Source organism: Podarcis bocagei, assembly GCF_964188305.1.
Source record: "Podarcis bocagei genome assembly, chromosome: 18".
In the NCBI taxonomy this organism is placed as follows: Eukaryota; Metazoa; Chordata; class Lepidosauria; order Squamata; family Lacertidae; genus Podarcis; species Podarcis bocagei.
Genome location: NC_138144.1, coordinates 10263807 through 10277876, shown reverse-complemented (window position 1 = coordinate 10277876; position 14070 = coordinate 10263807). Strand labels below are relative to the sequence as shown.

At 46.1% G+C, this 14070-nt stretch overlaps 2 protein-coding genes across 2 annotated transcripts in view; one reads left to right on the top strand and one right to left on the bottom strand.

Annotated features, from left to right (window-relative positions):
• The window catches only part of CCER1 (coiled-coil glutamate rich protein 1), a gene marked incomplete at both ends in the record, with an annotated part of 637 nt that extends 235 nt beyond the window's left edge, over nt 1-402 (top strand). The window contains one exon of the mRNA XM_081177514.1: nt 5-402. Within this exon, the coding sequence (XP_081033640.1) occupies nt 5-402 (398 nt within the window). The remainder of the gene's footprint in view (nt 1-4) is intronic.
• ZAP70 (zeta chain of T cell receptor associated protein kinase 70) overlaps nt 1-13007 on the bottom strand; it is a 31081-nt gene extending 18074 nt beyond the window's left edge. Inside the window, exons 1-3 of the mRNA XM_081177786.1 lie at nt 12808-13007; nt 2741-3199; nt 408-568 (exon numbers count right to left, since the gene is read on the bottom strand). Of these exons, the coding sequence (XP_081033912.1) occupies nt 408-568; nt 2741-3142 (563 nt within the window). The 5' untranslated portion in view covers nt 3143-3199; nt 12808-13007. The remainder of the gene's footprint in view (nt 1-407; nt 569-2740; nt 3200-12807) is intronic.
• Nucleotides 13008-14070: the final 1063 nt, after the last annotated feature.

The window sequence follows — 14070 nt, the reverse complement described above, 5'->3', positions numbered from 1 at the left end:
GAAGAAGAGGAGGAGGAGGAGGAGGAGGAGGAGGAGGAAGAAGAAGAAGAAGAAGAAGAAGAAGAAGAGGAGGAGGGGGAGGAGGAGGAGGAGGAAGAAGAAGAAGAAGAAGAGGAGGAGGAGGAGGAGGAGGAGGAGGAGGAAGAAGAAGAAGAAGAAGAAGAGGAGGAGGAGGAGGAGGAGGAGGAGGAGGAGGAGGAGGAGAAGAAGAAGAAGAAGAAGAAGAAGAAGAGGAGGAGGAGGAGGAGGAGGAGGAGGAGGAGGAGGAAGAAGAAGAAGAAGAAGAAGAAGAAGAGGAGGAGGAGGGGGAGGAGGAGGAGGAGGAAGAAGAAGAAGAAGAAGAAGAAGAAGAAGAAGAAGAAGAAGAAGACAACAGACAAGAAGCTTTGCCCTGACAACGTGCTTACAAGAATTTCCCATCAGGCTGCGAGCCTGAGTAGAGTCTGCTTTCTGCTTGCGCTCGAGTGATGGGGCCGTGGTACCAGGGCATCTTCTCGTGGGCTGTGGTGGCCAGGAGCTTCTCCACCTGGGGGGCCTGGCTGATGATGGCCTGTTCAAGGGTGTCCCCCTACGAAGAAGGAAGAGGAGAGAACAGAGACTCTATTGCCTTTCTGGGAATTATTTAAACCTCCAAGACAGGCTGTGCCTGGTGGGGGAAATTATCAGCCTCCCATTTAACCCCAGTTGGTTCCTACATAAGAGCAGCACTCAATGCCTGGATGTTGGAGATGGAAGGAACTGCTTTTGTAATTCTACGTTGTTCTAAACTAGGGGTTCTCAAATTGGGTGGTATGGTCTCCTGGAGGGCAGTGGGGTTACCTCAAAGGAAAGGGCGTGCTGGAAATGTAAATGTAAATGACTATCTAGTGGCATTGAATTGTAGAGTTTCATAATTTTTGACCTGGCAATATACTGCTAATCACAGGTGTGTGTGTGTGTGTGTGTGTACATGTGCTATGCAAAAATACTGATGCGGGGAAAACTGTGAAGCCAGCTAATGCCTCTACACAGGTGCATCCTTATTTCAGACATCGTGATATATCCATATATCACGATGTTTAGCTGGTGATATATCATGACGTTGGAAACCAGATATCACCCAGTCCTGCTTTGTGGTACCCTCCAATAGGAAACGGAGGGCGTTGTAAAAGCTTTATCTCCAATGGAATGCAAATAATGGATTTAAGAGGCTGTAACTGATGGGACGCGGGTGGCACTGTGGATTAAACCACAGAGCCTTGGGCTTGCCAATCAGAAGGTTGGCGGTTTGAATCCCCGCAATGACGGGGTGAGCTCCCATTGCTTGGTCCCTGCTCCTGACAACCTAGCAGTTCAAAAGCACCTCAAAGTGCAAGTAGATAAATAGGTACCGCTCCGGCGGGAAGGTAAACGGCGTTTCCATGCGCTGCTCTGGTTCGCCAGAAGTGGCTTAGTCCTGCTGGCCACATGACCTGGAAAAACTGTGTGCAGACAAACGCCGGCTCCCTTGGCCTATAGAGCGAGATGAGCGCACAACCCCAGAGTCGTCCGCGACTGGACTTAACGGTCAGGGGTCCCTTTACCTTTATAACAAAGACTGAACATTGAAAGGAGATAATCTGGTTTGCCTATGGAAAGGGAAAGGGTTTGCGCAAACGGGCAGAGGCTGAAAACTATCAGGGATAAGAGAATGAATCTACACCAAGTTGGAAAGAAAAACGAAGTGTTTAAATTACTATAACCGCTCACTTGTTTTTATTTGATGTAATTGTGTTTAATCCTTATGCAGGAGTCTGTAAAGGGACAGCTGAGGGACGAGAATTTTGCTTAACAAAATGGATGTAAAAGGGTATGAATTGGAATATACCTGAGAAAGTGGGGATTCAGTGGGGGGTTTTGAGGGGTGTGTGTTTTAAATCACTTTTAATTTGATGTGGATGTGTTATAAATTTGAAAATGAATAAAAAATAGCTTTCAAAAATGTTGCTGCTTCTTTTGACGTTTTGCCCGTGTCCTTGGGGGCCGCTCCATATTCTGCTGTGTAGTGATCAGGTGGGATTGCTATGAGGAATTATAACAAATATAGAGTAAGCCATCTGTGTCAGCAATGAAAGCATTGCGTTGACTGGGTTTAAACTATTTTGATATGATTTTTGATCAATCCACACCTCTGCATCCCTGGTCCATCTCTCCTGCTTCACAAGGCACGTACACAGCCCAGTTGCTTCGCCAGGCAGGCTCCTGGGTCATCAAAGATAGTGGGCAAGCTTCTTTGTAGTAGCTTACTAATATGTTAATCTTAGGATGTTAATCTTAGGGCCAGGAAACAGATCTCACATGAAGGTGATAATGATCGCTGTCCTCCTAGCCATCCTCCTTATCATGTATATTGCTTGTTTATCACCTCCAGGGTTGCCAGATGTTCTCCTTTGTAGTTCTGTTATTTGTTTACCCCAGAAATATGTGTGCTTAATTAGTTTAACTTGTCCCCACGCGGGTTTGTGGAAATGCTCAGAAGAAATCTGATTGGTTCTTACGAACACTCTGTAAAAAGTTCTTTTGTGAATAAAATGACCTGGGCCGAGGGGGCTAGAGAGACAGGCACAGAGAGACACTATCATACGTTGGTTCAAGCCTCTGTGTGTATTCTTATTAATCAGAGTTCAATCCTTCCTTTACTTTGTGAACGCCTCACCGCTGGCCGCAATGTTTCCCCTCTGCTGCCCCCCAACCACAGGAAAGGCCCCGATCCTGCCCGTACCTCCAGCTGCCACGTCTGCCGGATATATTCCCGCACCATGTTCTCTCGGATGGAGTCGAAGATGCCCGGCTGGGGTTCAAGGCCACCGGGACGGTTGCACGGCCTCTTGAGCGGACAGCAGAGCCCATCAGCGTCCTTGGAGTAGAACTCGCAGAGCTCCTCGGGGCCGCAGTGCGCTTTGCCGCCCGCGATGGCAAAGGTGCCGTTCATCAGCCGCTCGATGGGGTAGTGGTGGAACCGGAGGTTGTGGGTGACCGACAGCACGTAGCCGCCCAGGCTGCGAAGGCACTGGCGGAGGAGGAAAAGGCCGTCCATCATTCCGCCCAACTTGAGATGCTCTTCGGCGTCCGAGCGGGAGATGCTGCCATAGTAAAAGGGCAGGTGGGCAGCCGGGTTGGGCATCGCGCGGCAGGTCCTGGGGCTGCCCAAGCAGCAGTCATAGGATGCTCAGGGAAACACCTGGGAAACAGGAGCAAGCAGGCATTATTATTACTATTGCATACCAAGGGACGCGGGTGGCGCTGTGGGTTAAACCACAGAGCCTAGGACTTGCTGATCAGAAGGTCGGTGGTTCGAATCCCAAATATTTTTTTTGGGGGGGGAGGTCACCATTTTTGTATTTGTAGCTGTATAACGTATTATGTAGGGACACAGGTGGCGCTGTGGGTTAAACCACAGAGCCTAGGACTTGCCGATCAGAAGGTCGGCGGTTTGAATCCCCGCGACGGGGTGAGCTCCCGTTGCTCGGTCCCTGCTCCTGCCAACCTAGCAGGTCGAAAGCACCTCAAAGTGCAAGTAGATAAATAGGTACTGCTCCTGCGGGAAGGTAAACGGTGTTTCCGTGCGCTGCTCTGGTTTGCCAGAAGCAGCTTAGTCCTGCTGGCCACATGACCCGGAAGCTGTACGCCGTCTCCCTCGGCCAGTAAAGCGAGATGAGCACCGCAACCCCAGCCTTCTTTATGGTCTAGCTCTCACTTCCATACATCACTACTGGGAAAACCAGAGCTTTAACTATACGGACCTTTGTCGGCAAGGTGATGTCTCTGCTTTTTTTCTCCATGCCATGACTAATTTCGTACATTTCTAGCGTTGTGTCTCTTCTTCCTTGCCTTTTCTCTAAGCTAAAAGGTCCCAAACACTGGAAAAGCTTCCATCTGGGGAGTCTCTTCTACATGCTTGATAGATTTTGCAATTTATGGCATCCATGTGTTCGCACTCATCTTCTGATCCTGGGAGGCTCTTGAAGAATCAGAAGGTGCTCGTATGTCATTTGCGGGGAAGGAAGTTGCGGCAGGAAGCTCAGTTGTCAGGAGGCGTGACTTAAGAGCAGGCAGATGGTCGCTCTGTGTCTGTGCCGGGGGCTTGCTGTGCAAATGTAGCTACGAGATGAAGCCTCTGACACCAGGCTGCTCTCAAGCCTTCCGGGACAGAGCAGTCGGCGAGGCTGTGGCTTCGACCCCCACAATGGGCAAAGGATTCCCGCATTGCAGAGGGTTGGACTTGATGACCCTTGTCGCCCCCTTTGGTCGGGCAAAATACGGGACAAGTCAGGGTGGGGAATGGGGAGGCTAAAATTTTATTTACCTGTTGCAGAAATGACTTCAAACAATCCATTACAGTGGCACCTCGGGTTACAGACACTTCAGGTTACACACTCCGCTAACCCAGAAATAGTGCTTCAGGTTAAGAACTTTGCTTCAGGATGAGAACAGAAATCGTGCTCCGGCAGCACAGCGGCAGCAGGAGGCCCCAGTAGCTAAAGTGGTGCTTCAGGTTAAGAACAGTTTCAGGTTAAGAATGGACCTCCAAAAAAAATTAAGTTCTTAACCCGAGGTACCACTGTACAATGAGGCAGTGGAAGACAGTGGAGTGCTCTGGTCCATGGGGTCACGAAGAGTCAGACACGGCTAAACAACTAAACAACAACCACCACTGTACACAGGATTTGCAGTGGTTTACGGTCAGCGGGTTGAGGTTGAAACCTGACAAGACAGAAGTTCTGTTTCTGGGGGCACAGGAGGCAGTTGGGTATGGGAGACTCCCTGGTCCTCTATGGGGTAACTGTGCCCCTGAAGGACCAGGTGCGCAGCCTGGAAGTCATTTTGGACTCACAGCTGTCCATGGAGGTGCAGGTTAATTCTGCGTCCAGGGCAGCTCTTTATCAGCTCCATCTGGTACGCAGGCTGAGACCCTACCTGCCTGTAGACTGTCTCACCAGAGTGGTCCATGCTCTGGTTATCTCCAGCTTGGACTACTGCCATGTGCTCTCCATGGGGCTACCTTGGAAGGTGACTCAGAAATTGCAACTAATCCAGAAGGCAGCAGCCAGATTGGTGACTGGGAGTGGCCGCCAGGACTGTATAACACCCATCCTAAAGGATCTATGCTGGCTCCCAGTATGTTTCCAATCACAGTGGAAAACCCAGTTAGATGGGCAGGGTTGAAGTAATAAAATTACTACTACTACTACTTTACCTTTTGGGGAGCTAATTATTATTATTATTATTATTATTATTATTATTATTATTATTATTATCATTATTATTATTACCCCTCCCTCCCCGGCCAAAGCCGGGCTCAGGGCGGCTTGCACCAGTAAAATTACAATGGAAACATAATCGGGGGGGGGGACAAACACACACACCCCAATTTAAAATACAGGTTAAAATGCAATTTAAAATGCAGCCTCATTTTAAAAGTAGCCCATAAATCAAAACCGTAAGGGGAGAGAAACATAAGGGTCAGACTGAGTCCAAACCAAAGGCCAGGCGGAACAGCTCTGTCTTGCAGGCCCTGCGGAAAGATGTCAAGTCCCGCAGGGCCCTGGTCTCTTGGGACAGAGCGTTCCACCAAGTCGGGGCCAGTACTGAAAAGGCCCTGGCCCTAGTTGAGACCAGTCTAACCACCTTGCGACTTGGGACCTCCAAAGTTTTGTCATTTGTGGACCTTAAGGTCCTCCGCGGGGCATACCAGGAGAGGCGGTCCCGTAGGTATGAGGGTCCTAAGTGGGAGAGCATCTGTTCTGCCTGCAGGGAAAACTGAGGAAGGTGGAAAAACCAGTAAAAAAAAACCAAAAACCCTTCTGTGTTTGTCTCTGATTAGCATACACTATCTTTAAAAGGTGTGCGATCACAACAGCCATCCAGCCTCCATGCAACTGCATGTTTGTGGTTGGAAATTTCTGCGCATCGCTGTGGCTGGTGGGTGTGAAGAGGCAGGCAAGCTGCAGTTGCCGGCTCAGCAGGCAGCCGATGTGTCTGGCCTCCAGGAAGTGTTGGCTAAATGTGGCCTGGTCCTCGGGGAAGATATGTTTGCACTTTTGAAAGCAGGCCAGATTATTACTAATTTTTACCATTAAGAAAGTAATGAAAGTAAAGTAGGTAAGAAAGTTGGTGTTTCCTGGAAAACAATGCTCAAGTTAATCTGAATTAACTTAATTAACTTAATTAATTAAAGTTAATTAATTAACTTAATTAATCTGAATTAACGGCAAAAGACACTTTGTGGATGTTTGGGTCCCACGTGCTCAACATTTCCCAAGTTTTGTGCCGCCTTTTTCTGGAGAGAAATTGATTTGGTCTTTTTTCTTTTTTTACAGGTTTCCCTCCCCGCAAAGTTTGCTGGAAAAGATGTCCACATGCCATGGACAGATTTATAAATACCACATTAGATTAAGGTCTGGTTAACTACAATAACAGTTTCCCGCCTTTTTTTGTAATGTACACAATTTTTTTTTTCTGTTTTGTTTTCTACATGGGTACTATTTCTTGCTTTTTCCTATTTTTTTGTATCTTATCTTATGTGCATTTTCTACATTTTATTTAGCAATAAAGAATATAACATGTAATAAGAAAGTTTGCTGGAAAAGATGGTTCAGGAAAACACGGAAAGGTTTGGATGTTGCTTTCGGAGCAAAGATCACTGTGCACATGTTTGCATAATAATAATAATAATAATAATAATAATAATAATAATAATAATAATAATAATAATAATATATTTATTTATTTATTTATACCCCGTCCATCTGGCCGGGCCTCCCCAGCCACTCTGGGTGGCCTCCAACAAAATATTAAAATACAGTAATGCATCAAACATTAAAAGCTTCCCTAAACAGGGCTGCCTTCAGATGTCTTCTAAAAGTCTAGTAGTTGTTTATTTCTTTGACATCTGATGGCATTCCACAGGGCGGGCGCCACCACCAAGAAGGCCCTCTGCCTGGTTCCCTGTAACTTTGATTGTCTCATGGAGGCAACCGCCAGAAGGCCCTCGGAGCTGGACCTCAGTGTCTGGGCAGAACGATGGAGGTGGAGACGCTCCTTCAGGTATACTGGACCGAGGCCGTTTAGGGCTTTCAAGGTCAGCACCAGCACTTTGAATTGTGCTCGGAAATGTACAATTGCTCAACCTTTTTTGAGGCAGAGGGGGAGACCAAGGCAATTTATTTTTATAGGTTGAATGGGTAAGTTCCCCCACCCCAAAATAGTTTGCTGGAAAGGTTTGCCCAAGAGTCTTGCTTTGGGACTGTGTGGGTGCTTGGATACACCCCCTCAACCTGTCCTGAGCCTTTTCTCTTCTGCAGGGGGGGGGGGGACAAAACAAAAGACCCATTTCTATACAGGTTGAGCATTAGGGTTATAACTTTTTTACAGCCTCATGAATTTTTGCCTAAAAACAAAGGAATGAGCTGTCATTTCCAAATATTTTGGGGAAAAAAAGGTCACCCTGAAATCAATACATTCATCTTTGTATTTGTAGCTGTATAACATACAGGGACATATGTAGGGACGCGGGTGGCGCTGTGGTCTAAACCACTGAGCCTCTTGGGTTTGCCAATCAAAAGGTCAGCAGTTCGAATCCCTGCAATGGGGTGAGCTCCCATTGCTCGGTCCCTGCTCCTGCCAACTAAACAGTTCGAAAGCACATCAAAGTGCAAGTAGATAAATAGGTACTGCTCTGGCAGGAAGGTAAACGGCGTTTCCGTGCACTGCGCTGGTTTGCCAGAAGCGGCTTAGTCATGCTGGCCACATGAGAGAGCCAGTGTGGTGTAGTGGTTAAGAGCGGTAGTCTCGTAACCTGGGGAACCAGGTTCGCTTCCCCGCTCCTCCACCTGCAGCTGCTGGGTGACCTTGGGCCAGTCACACTTCTCTGAAGTCTCTCAGCCCCACTCACCTCACAGAGTGTTTGTTGTGGGGGAGGAAGGGAAAGGAGGATGTTAGCCGCTTTGAGACTCCTTAAAGGGAGTGAAAGGCGGGATATCAAATCCAAACTCTTCTTCAAACTCTTCTATGACCTGAAAAAACTGTCTGTGGCTCCCTCGGCCACTAAAGTGAGATGGGCACCGCAACCCCAGAGTCGTTTGCAACTGGACTTAACTGTCAGGGGTCCTTTACCTTTTTAACATATCATGTAATATGCATAGCATGTATTATAATATGGGGGAAAATAGAGCTTGCATATTTTCTAATACTTGTGCAATGTTTTGTACATTGTACATCACTTCTTATCCCCTAGAATAAATCAAGGTTGCAGCTGGACTTTGTTTCTGCTGCGAGCACCATAACATTCCCGCGTCACTTGGACCGCGTGTTCTGTGCACGGATCACTTCTTGGTGTCTGGAGTACGGATGGCTCCTGCTTCCAGTGATTCTCCAACACCTGCAATGCTTTTTTGTAAGCATTTTTGTGACAAGTTCTTGAAGCCATTTTCAAAGTACATACCAGTATATGGTGACTCCAACTTTCGGGGTGACCTTTTTTCACAACTGAGAACAATTAGTCCCTATTTCAGTGTTTCTAAGCAAAAGTTCGTCCCTTTATGACACAGGAAATCAGGGGGGTTTTTTGGGGGGGGGAGTCAGAAAGTTATAACCCTATTGAGCATGCAAGACCCAAGCAGTCAATACTTGTCCCTAAATCACATTGGCCCGGCGTTCACCACCAATAGTGGCATTCATGTCTGCCAGCCAGAAGAAGCTGGTTAGCAACTTCATAATTTCATTTCACAAGCCTCCAAACTCGAATGATGTAGCCCCCGCAAATGAAGCACAGCTCAAAATGTGCAGACACTCGGTGGAAATGTGTGTCGGCAATCGTGCACAAATTCACAAAAATAACACGTGGGGATGCATCATATTAGGGAAACTCCACACAGAAACCCGTCGATGGGAGGCAAAAGTGCTGATTAACTTCCATCAGGGCTTTTAAAATTATTTTATTAAAGTTTGCAAACGGATGTGGAAACATGAGAAACTGAAAAGTGGAAGGGTGGAAAACTTGAGAGAAACCGAAATCAACCCCAAGTCACAGTATAGATGTCAATCGCAAGACTCCGCTTCCTCTGCAAACACAGAAAAATTTTAGCTCAGAGAAGACCCATTGGAAACTGATAGGCCGAAGCGAGTCCAACGGGGACTACTCTGAATAGGACTGTGAGTAGTGTCTGGCTAAGTTAAGCACAGAGAAACTTACTGAAATCAAAGGACTTAAATAAAGCAGCCTGCAATGATTTTGCTCCGAGCAGGACACAGAACATGAAGAATCTGTGATCAGGTTTCGAACTATGAGCAACAAAAATAATTAAAAATCATTGTGTTGTGACTATGATAAAACAGAGGGAAGACAGAATGCAGCAAAGGGGGAGGGTAAGAAAAACATAACAGAAAATGGGATGTGAAGTCAACAATATGAAAGAAATCTTTTAAAATTTGCACTGGAATTTAATGTGGATTTTTTGGTCATTTTGTTTTATTTTTTTAAAAGAAACTCCATTGCACTGTGTCAGACCCCTGGGCCATCAAGCTCAGTATTGTTTACACTGGTTGGCAGCTTGAACATGGGAGCTTCTGCAGGCAAAGTAGCCATGGAGCTCCTGCCTTGCCCTGGAAGTAAAACTAAGTTTGCTAAGTCCTGGCGGTTCTGGAGAAAGCATTTGACAGGGTTGACTGGGAATGTAGGCAGCTGCCTTTCAGCAGATTCCCCTGCAACTGAGCTGTGGCCCCCCCTGTAAATCTAAAGTTAGTTTCTGGTCCTCATGATTCTGATTTAGATAGGGACATATACATGGGTGTAGCCAAGGGGGCAGGGAGGGGCAGCTGCCCCCCAATGAATCAAAATCAATAAAAATACATAGCAAACTGACGTTTTGCCCCCACTCAACTAAAGGTCTTCCCCCCTAACAAAAACTCTGGCTATATATACCAAGTAGTATATTTTCCCAGTAGTGATGTATGGAAGTGAGAGCTGGACCATAAAGAAGGCTGATCGCTGAAGAATGGATGCTTTTGAATTCTGGTGCTGGAGGAGACTCTTGAGAGGACTGCAAGAAGATCAAACCTCTCCATTCTGAAGGAAATCAGCCCTGAGTGCTCACTGGAAGGACAGATCCTGAAGCTGAGGCTCCAATACTTTGGGCACCTCATGAGAAGAGAAGACTCCCTGGAAAAGACCCTGATGCTGGGAAAGATGGAGGGCACAAGAAGAAGGGGACGACAGAGGACGAGATGGTTGGACAGGGTTCTCGAAGCTACCAGCCTGAGTTTGACCAAACTGCGGGAGGCAGTGGAAGACAGGAGGGCCTGGTGTGCTCTGGTCCAGGGGGTCACGAAGAGTTGGACACGACTAAACGACTAAAAACTGGGTACATCATGCTGCCCAACTGATGGGCAAATATGATCTCTCAGTGACTGAGATTAAAGAACTCCCCTTATATTCACAGAAAAATATTTTTAAACAAACCATAAGGGCAGTGGCAACTAAAAACGATCTAAACTCTATGTGCACATCTACATGCGCCCCATTGTATTTTAAACTTAGAGAGGTCAATGAACACATATCTTATTTTAATGAATTGACTTTTGCACAGCTTTGAAAAGCTTTTACAGAGCTACGACTAAATACAATAAGCTCTGCTTATAGAGATGGGAGACATAGAGGCATACCAAAAAATGAACGTGTTTGCATTAGGGGATGTTCTGAAGTAGAGGACCTTATGCATTATATCTTGCACTGTCCGTTATATGGAATTTGCTGCCAAGGAGTGTGGTGGAGTCTCCTTTTTTGGAGGTCTTTAAGCAGAGGCTTGACAGCCATATGTCAGGAGTGCTCTGATGGTGTTTCCTGCTTGGCAGGGGGTTGGATTCGATGGCCCTTGTGGTCTCTTCCAACTCTAGGATTCTATGATTCTATATAATGATGCAAGAAAAAGATTTTTGGTACCTATAATGACAGGGTCCCCTGGCCAGAACCCCCTTGATATGATGTTATATCTCCTTGCAGACACAGATAAGTATGTGACCTGGCGGGTAGCACTTTTTGCAACTGCTGCTAGGAAAATTAGAGCAAATTATATAGCCAAGGTAGCCATTAACTGTAAAGGAGATGAATTTATTTGATCCTATCTATCTACCTCAGGCTATGCTCTATCTTTGTCACCAAACTCTGAGTATAAATTGCACACTGTATTAATTGATATTGTTTTTAACATTAGTGACCATGTGATGATTTTAGCTTATGAATTTTATTGTTTAATGTTTTTATTTGTACATTGGGGTACTTTTATAGCTTTGTTTAGAGTATGTAATGTTTTAATAATATAAATGTTTTAAGTCTTTTTTTACCAATTCAGTATATTATCTTTTAATTGTCAAATAATTCTGTGTACATTGCGGCAGCCTTTGGCTATGTGCAATAAAACTGACTGAGACTGAGACTGAGACTAAACAACAAAACAACATATATACCAAGTCAGACTATGGATCAATTGAGCTCAGGACTATTTGCAGTGATTGAAGGTGGGTCTCCAGGCTTTCAGGCAGGGGACTGAACCCAGGACCTTCTTCCTGCGAAGACGTTTCTAGTCCTGTGGTTTTGGATAAGTGGCTGATTTAAATAGGAAGCTGTCTTACACCAAATCACACCACCGGTCTCTCTAAACCCAACGCCAGCCCACCCTAAACAATGTTTAACAACCAAGGACCCCTTGAAGTTCGATCCCTGAAACCCCACCTTGAACCCCCCAATTTTTTGTTGTTGTGTGCTTTTTCCATAAAATGTCTATACCACTTGACTATAGAACAACAATCTCAAAGTGGTGTTTCTCAATAGAATTAAGGCCATTAAAAGTATCGAGGGGGGGGGGTTCTTTTAAACTTTCCAAAGATAAAACCTGTGATAAAATGAAAACAGATTAAAACATATGTCAACATTCCTGCACAGCACGGGGTGGGAATAGATCTCCCTTGTGATTCTTTCTAACTCTACGATTCCACATGTCTGGAAAGGCTTGTCTAAACAGCAACAAAAAGGTTTTTAGCAGGCACAGGAAAGAGTACAGTGAAGAAGGTGTCCCCTGATCACAGAATTGTAGAGTTGGATGGGACCCCAAGGGACATCCAGCCCAACCCCCTGCAATGCAGAAATCTCAGCTCAAGCATCCATGACAAATGGCCATCCAACCTCTGCTTAAAAACCTCCAAGGAAGGAGAGTCCACCACCTCCTGAGGGAGATTCTTCCACTGTCAAACGGCTCTTACTGTCAGAAATTTATTCCTGACATTTAGACAGAATCTCCTTTGTTGTAACTTGAAGCCACGGGTTCGAGTCCTACCCTCCAGAGCAGGAGAAAGCAAGATGCTCCATCTTCCATGTGGCGGCCCTTGAGATATTTGAAGGTGGCTCTCCTATCTCTTCTCAGTCTCCTCTCTTCCAGGCTAAACATACCCAGCTCCTTCAACCGTCCCTCATATGGTATGGTTTCCAAACCCATCATCTTCTTGTTTGCCCTCCTCTGCCCACCTTCCAGCTTGTCAACACCCTTCTCAAATTTTGGTGCCCAGAACTGAACACAGTATTCCAGTTGTGGCCTGACCAAGGCAGAATAGAGTGGTACCATTACTTCCATTGATGTGGACACTAGACTTCTGTTGATGTCAATAGGCAGGGAGTTCCAGAGGGCAGATGCCAACACAATGAAACATTAATTTCTTACCAATGTGGACCAGCGCCAGTTCAGCACTAAATGGGGAGAAAAATGGTTATCTGTGCATCAAATATCTCAAGATCCTTACCTGAATCAGAGGGCAGGGAAGACAATGGACACTTCCGTAAATGTTTCTGTCTGAATCTTTCTTTTTAAGCGGAAATTAATGGAGTCAGATGTCCATCCCAAAGCAAAATGATAGTTTTTAGGGGTGTAAAGGGAACGAGAGAGAGAGAGAGAGAGAGAGAGAGAGAGGGAGGTCTGGTCTCTGGCAGTGAAGTGGCTGAGTTTGCTCTGCAGACGTCGACAGGGTGAGGTGGGGGTGTCTTTGAAGTTTTGACCCAATTTCCGTACTGCGTAAGCAGGAAGGTTGAAAAAGTGCTTTTGAAGAAAGGCTTTTGGTTTTGAGAAGGTGTAAAGAGCACAAGTTAGGCCTGAAAAACTCACATTCGCCACTTCCTTTCTCACGGAGAGCTCCTGCGCGGTGTGAGTATTGTGCCGCAGACAGTAACTCAACCGGTAGAGCCATAACTCTCCTCCCGGACTCTTATGGGAAAACCTGCAGGTCTCGATTCCCTGCCTGGTAGGTAAGGCATCTTGCCTGGGGTCAGGGGGAACAACACTACCTAGTGGTTGGAATCATCGCATGTGGAAATTCCAAAGGAAAATTGGAAGCCTCAGGTAAAAGAATTTGATGGATTGCCAGCAGCGCAGGAAGGAGAAATAATGATTTTTATACAAATGAAAATGTCCAATTGGGTTTTGGCATATTGAATCAAAGAATCATAGGGCTGGAAGGGACCCCAAGGGTGATCGTCCAACTCCCTGCAATGAAGGAATCTAATGCCCAACATGCCAATGCAATTCTGGGCTGCAAGCCAATGCAATTCTGGGCCTCATCAATAGGAGTATAGCATCTAGATCAAGGGAAGTAATAGTGCCACTGTATTCTGCTCTGGTCAGACCTCACCTGGAGTACTGTGTCCAGTTCTGGGCACCACAGTTCAAGAAGGACACTGACAAACTGGAAGGTGTCCAGAGGAGGGCAACCAAAATGGTCCAAGGCCTGGAAACGATGCCTTATGAGGAACGGCTAAGGGAGCTGGGCATGTTTAGCCTGGAGAAGAGGAGGTTAAGGGGTGATATGATAGCCATGTTCAAATATATAAAAGGGTGTCACATAGAGGAGGGAGAAAGGTTGTTTTCTGCTGCTCCAGAGAAGCGGACACGGAGCAATGGATCCAAACTACAAGAAAGAAGATTCCACCTAAACATTAGGAAGAACTTCCTGACAGTAAGAGCTGTTTGACAGTGGAATTTGCTGCCCAGGAGTGTGGTGGAGTCTCCTACT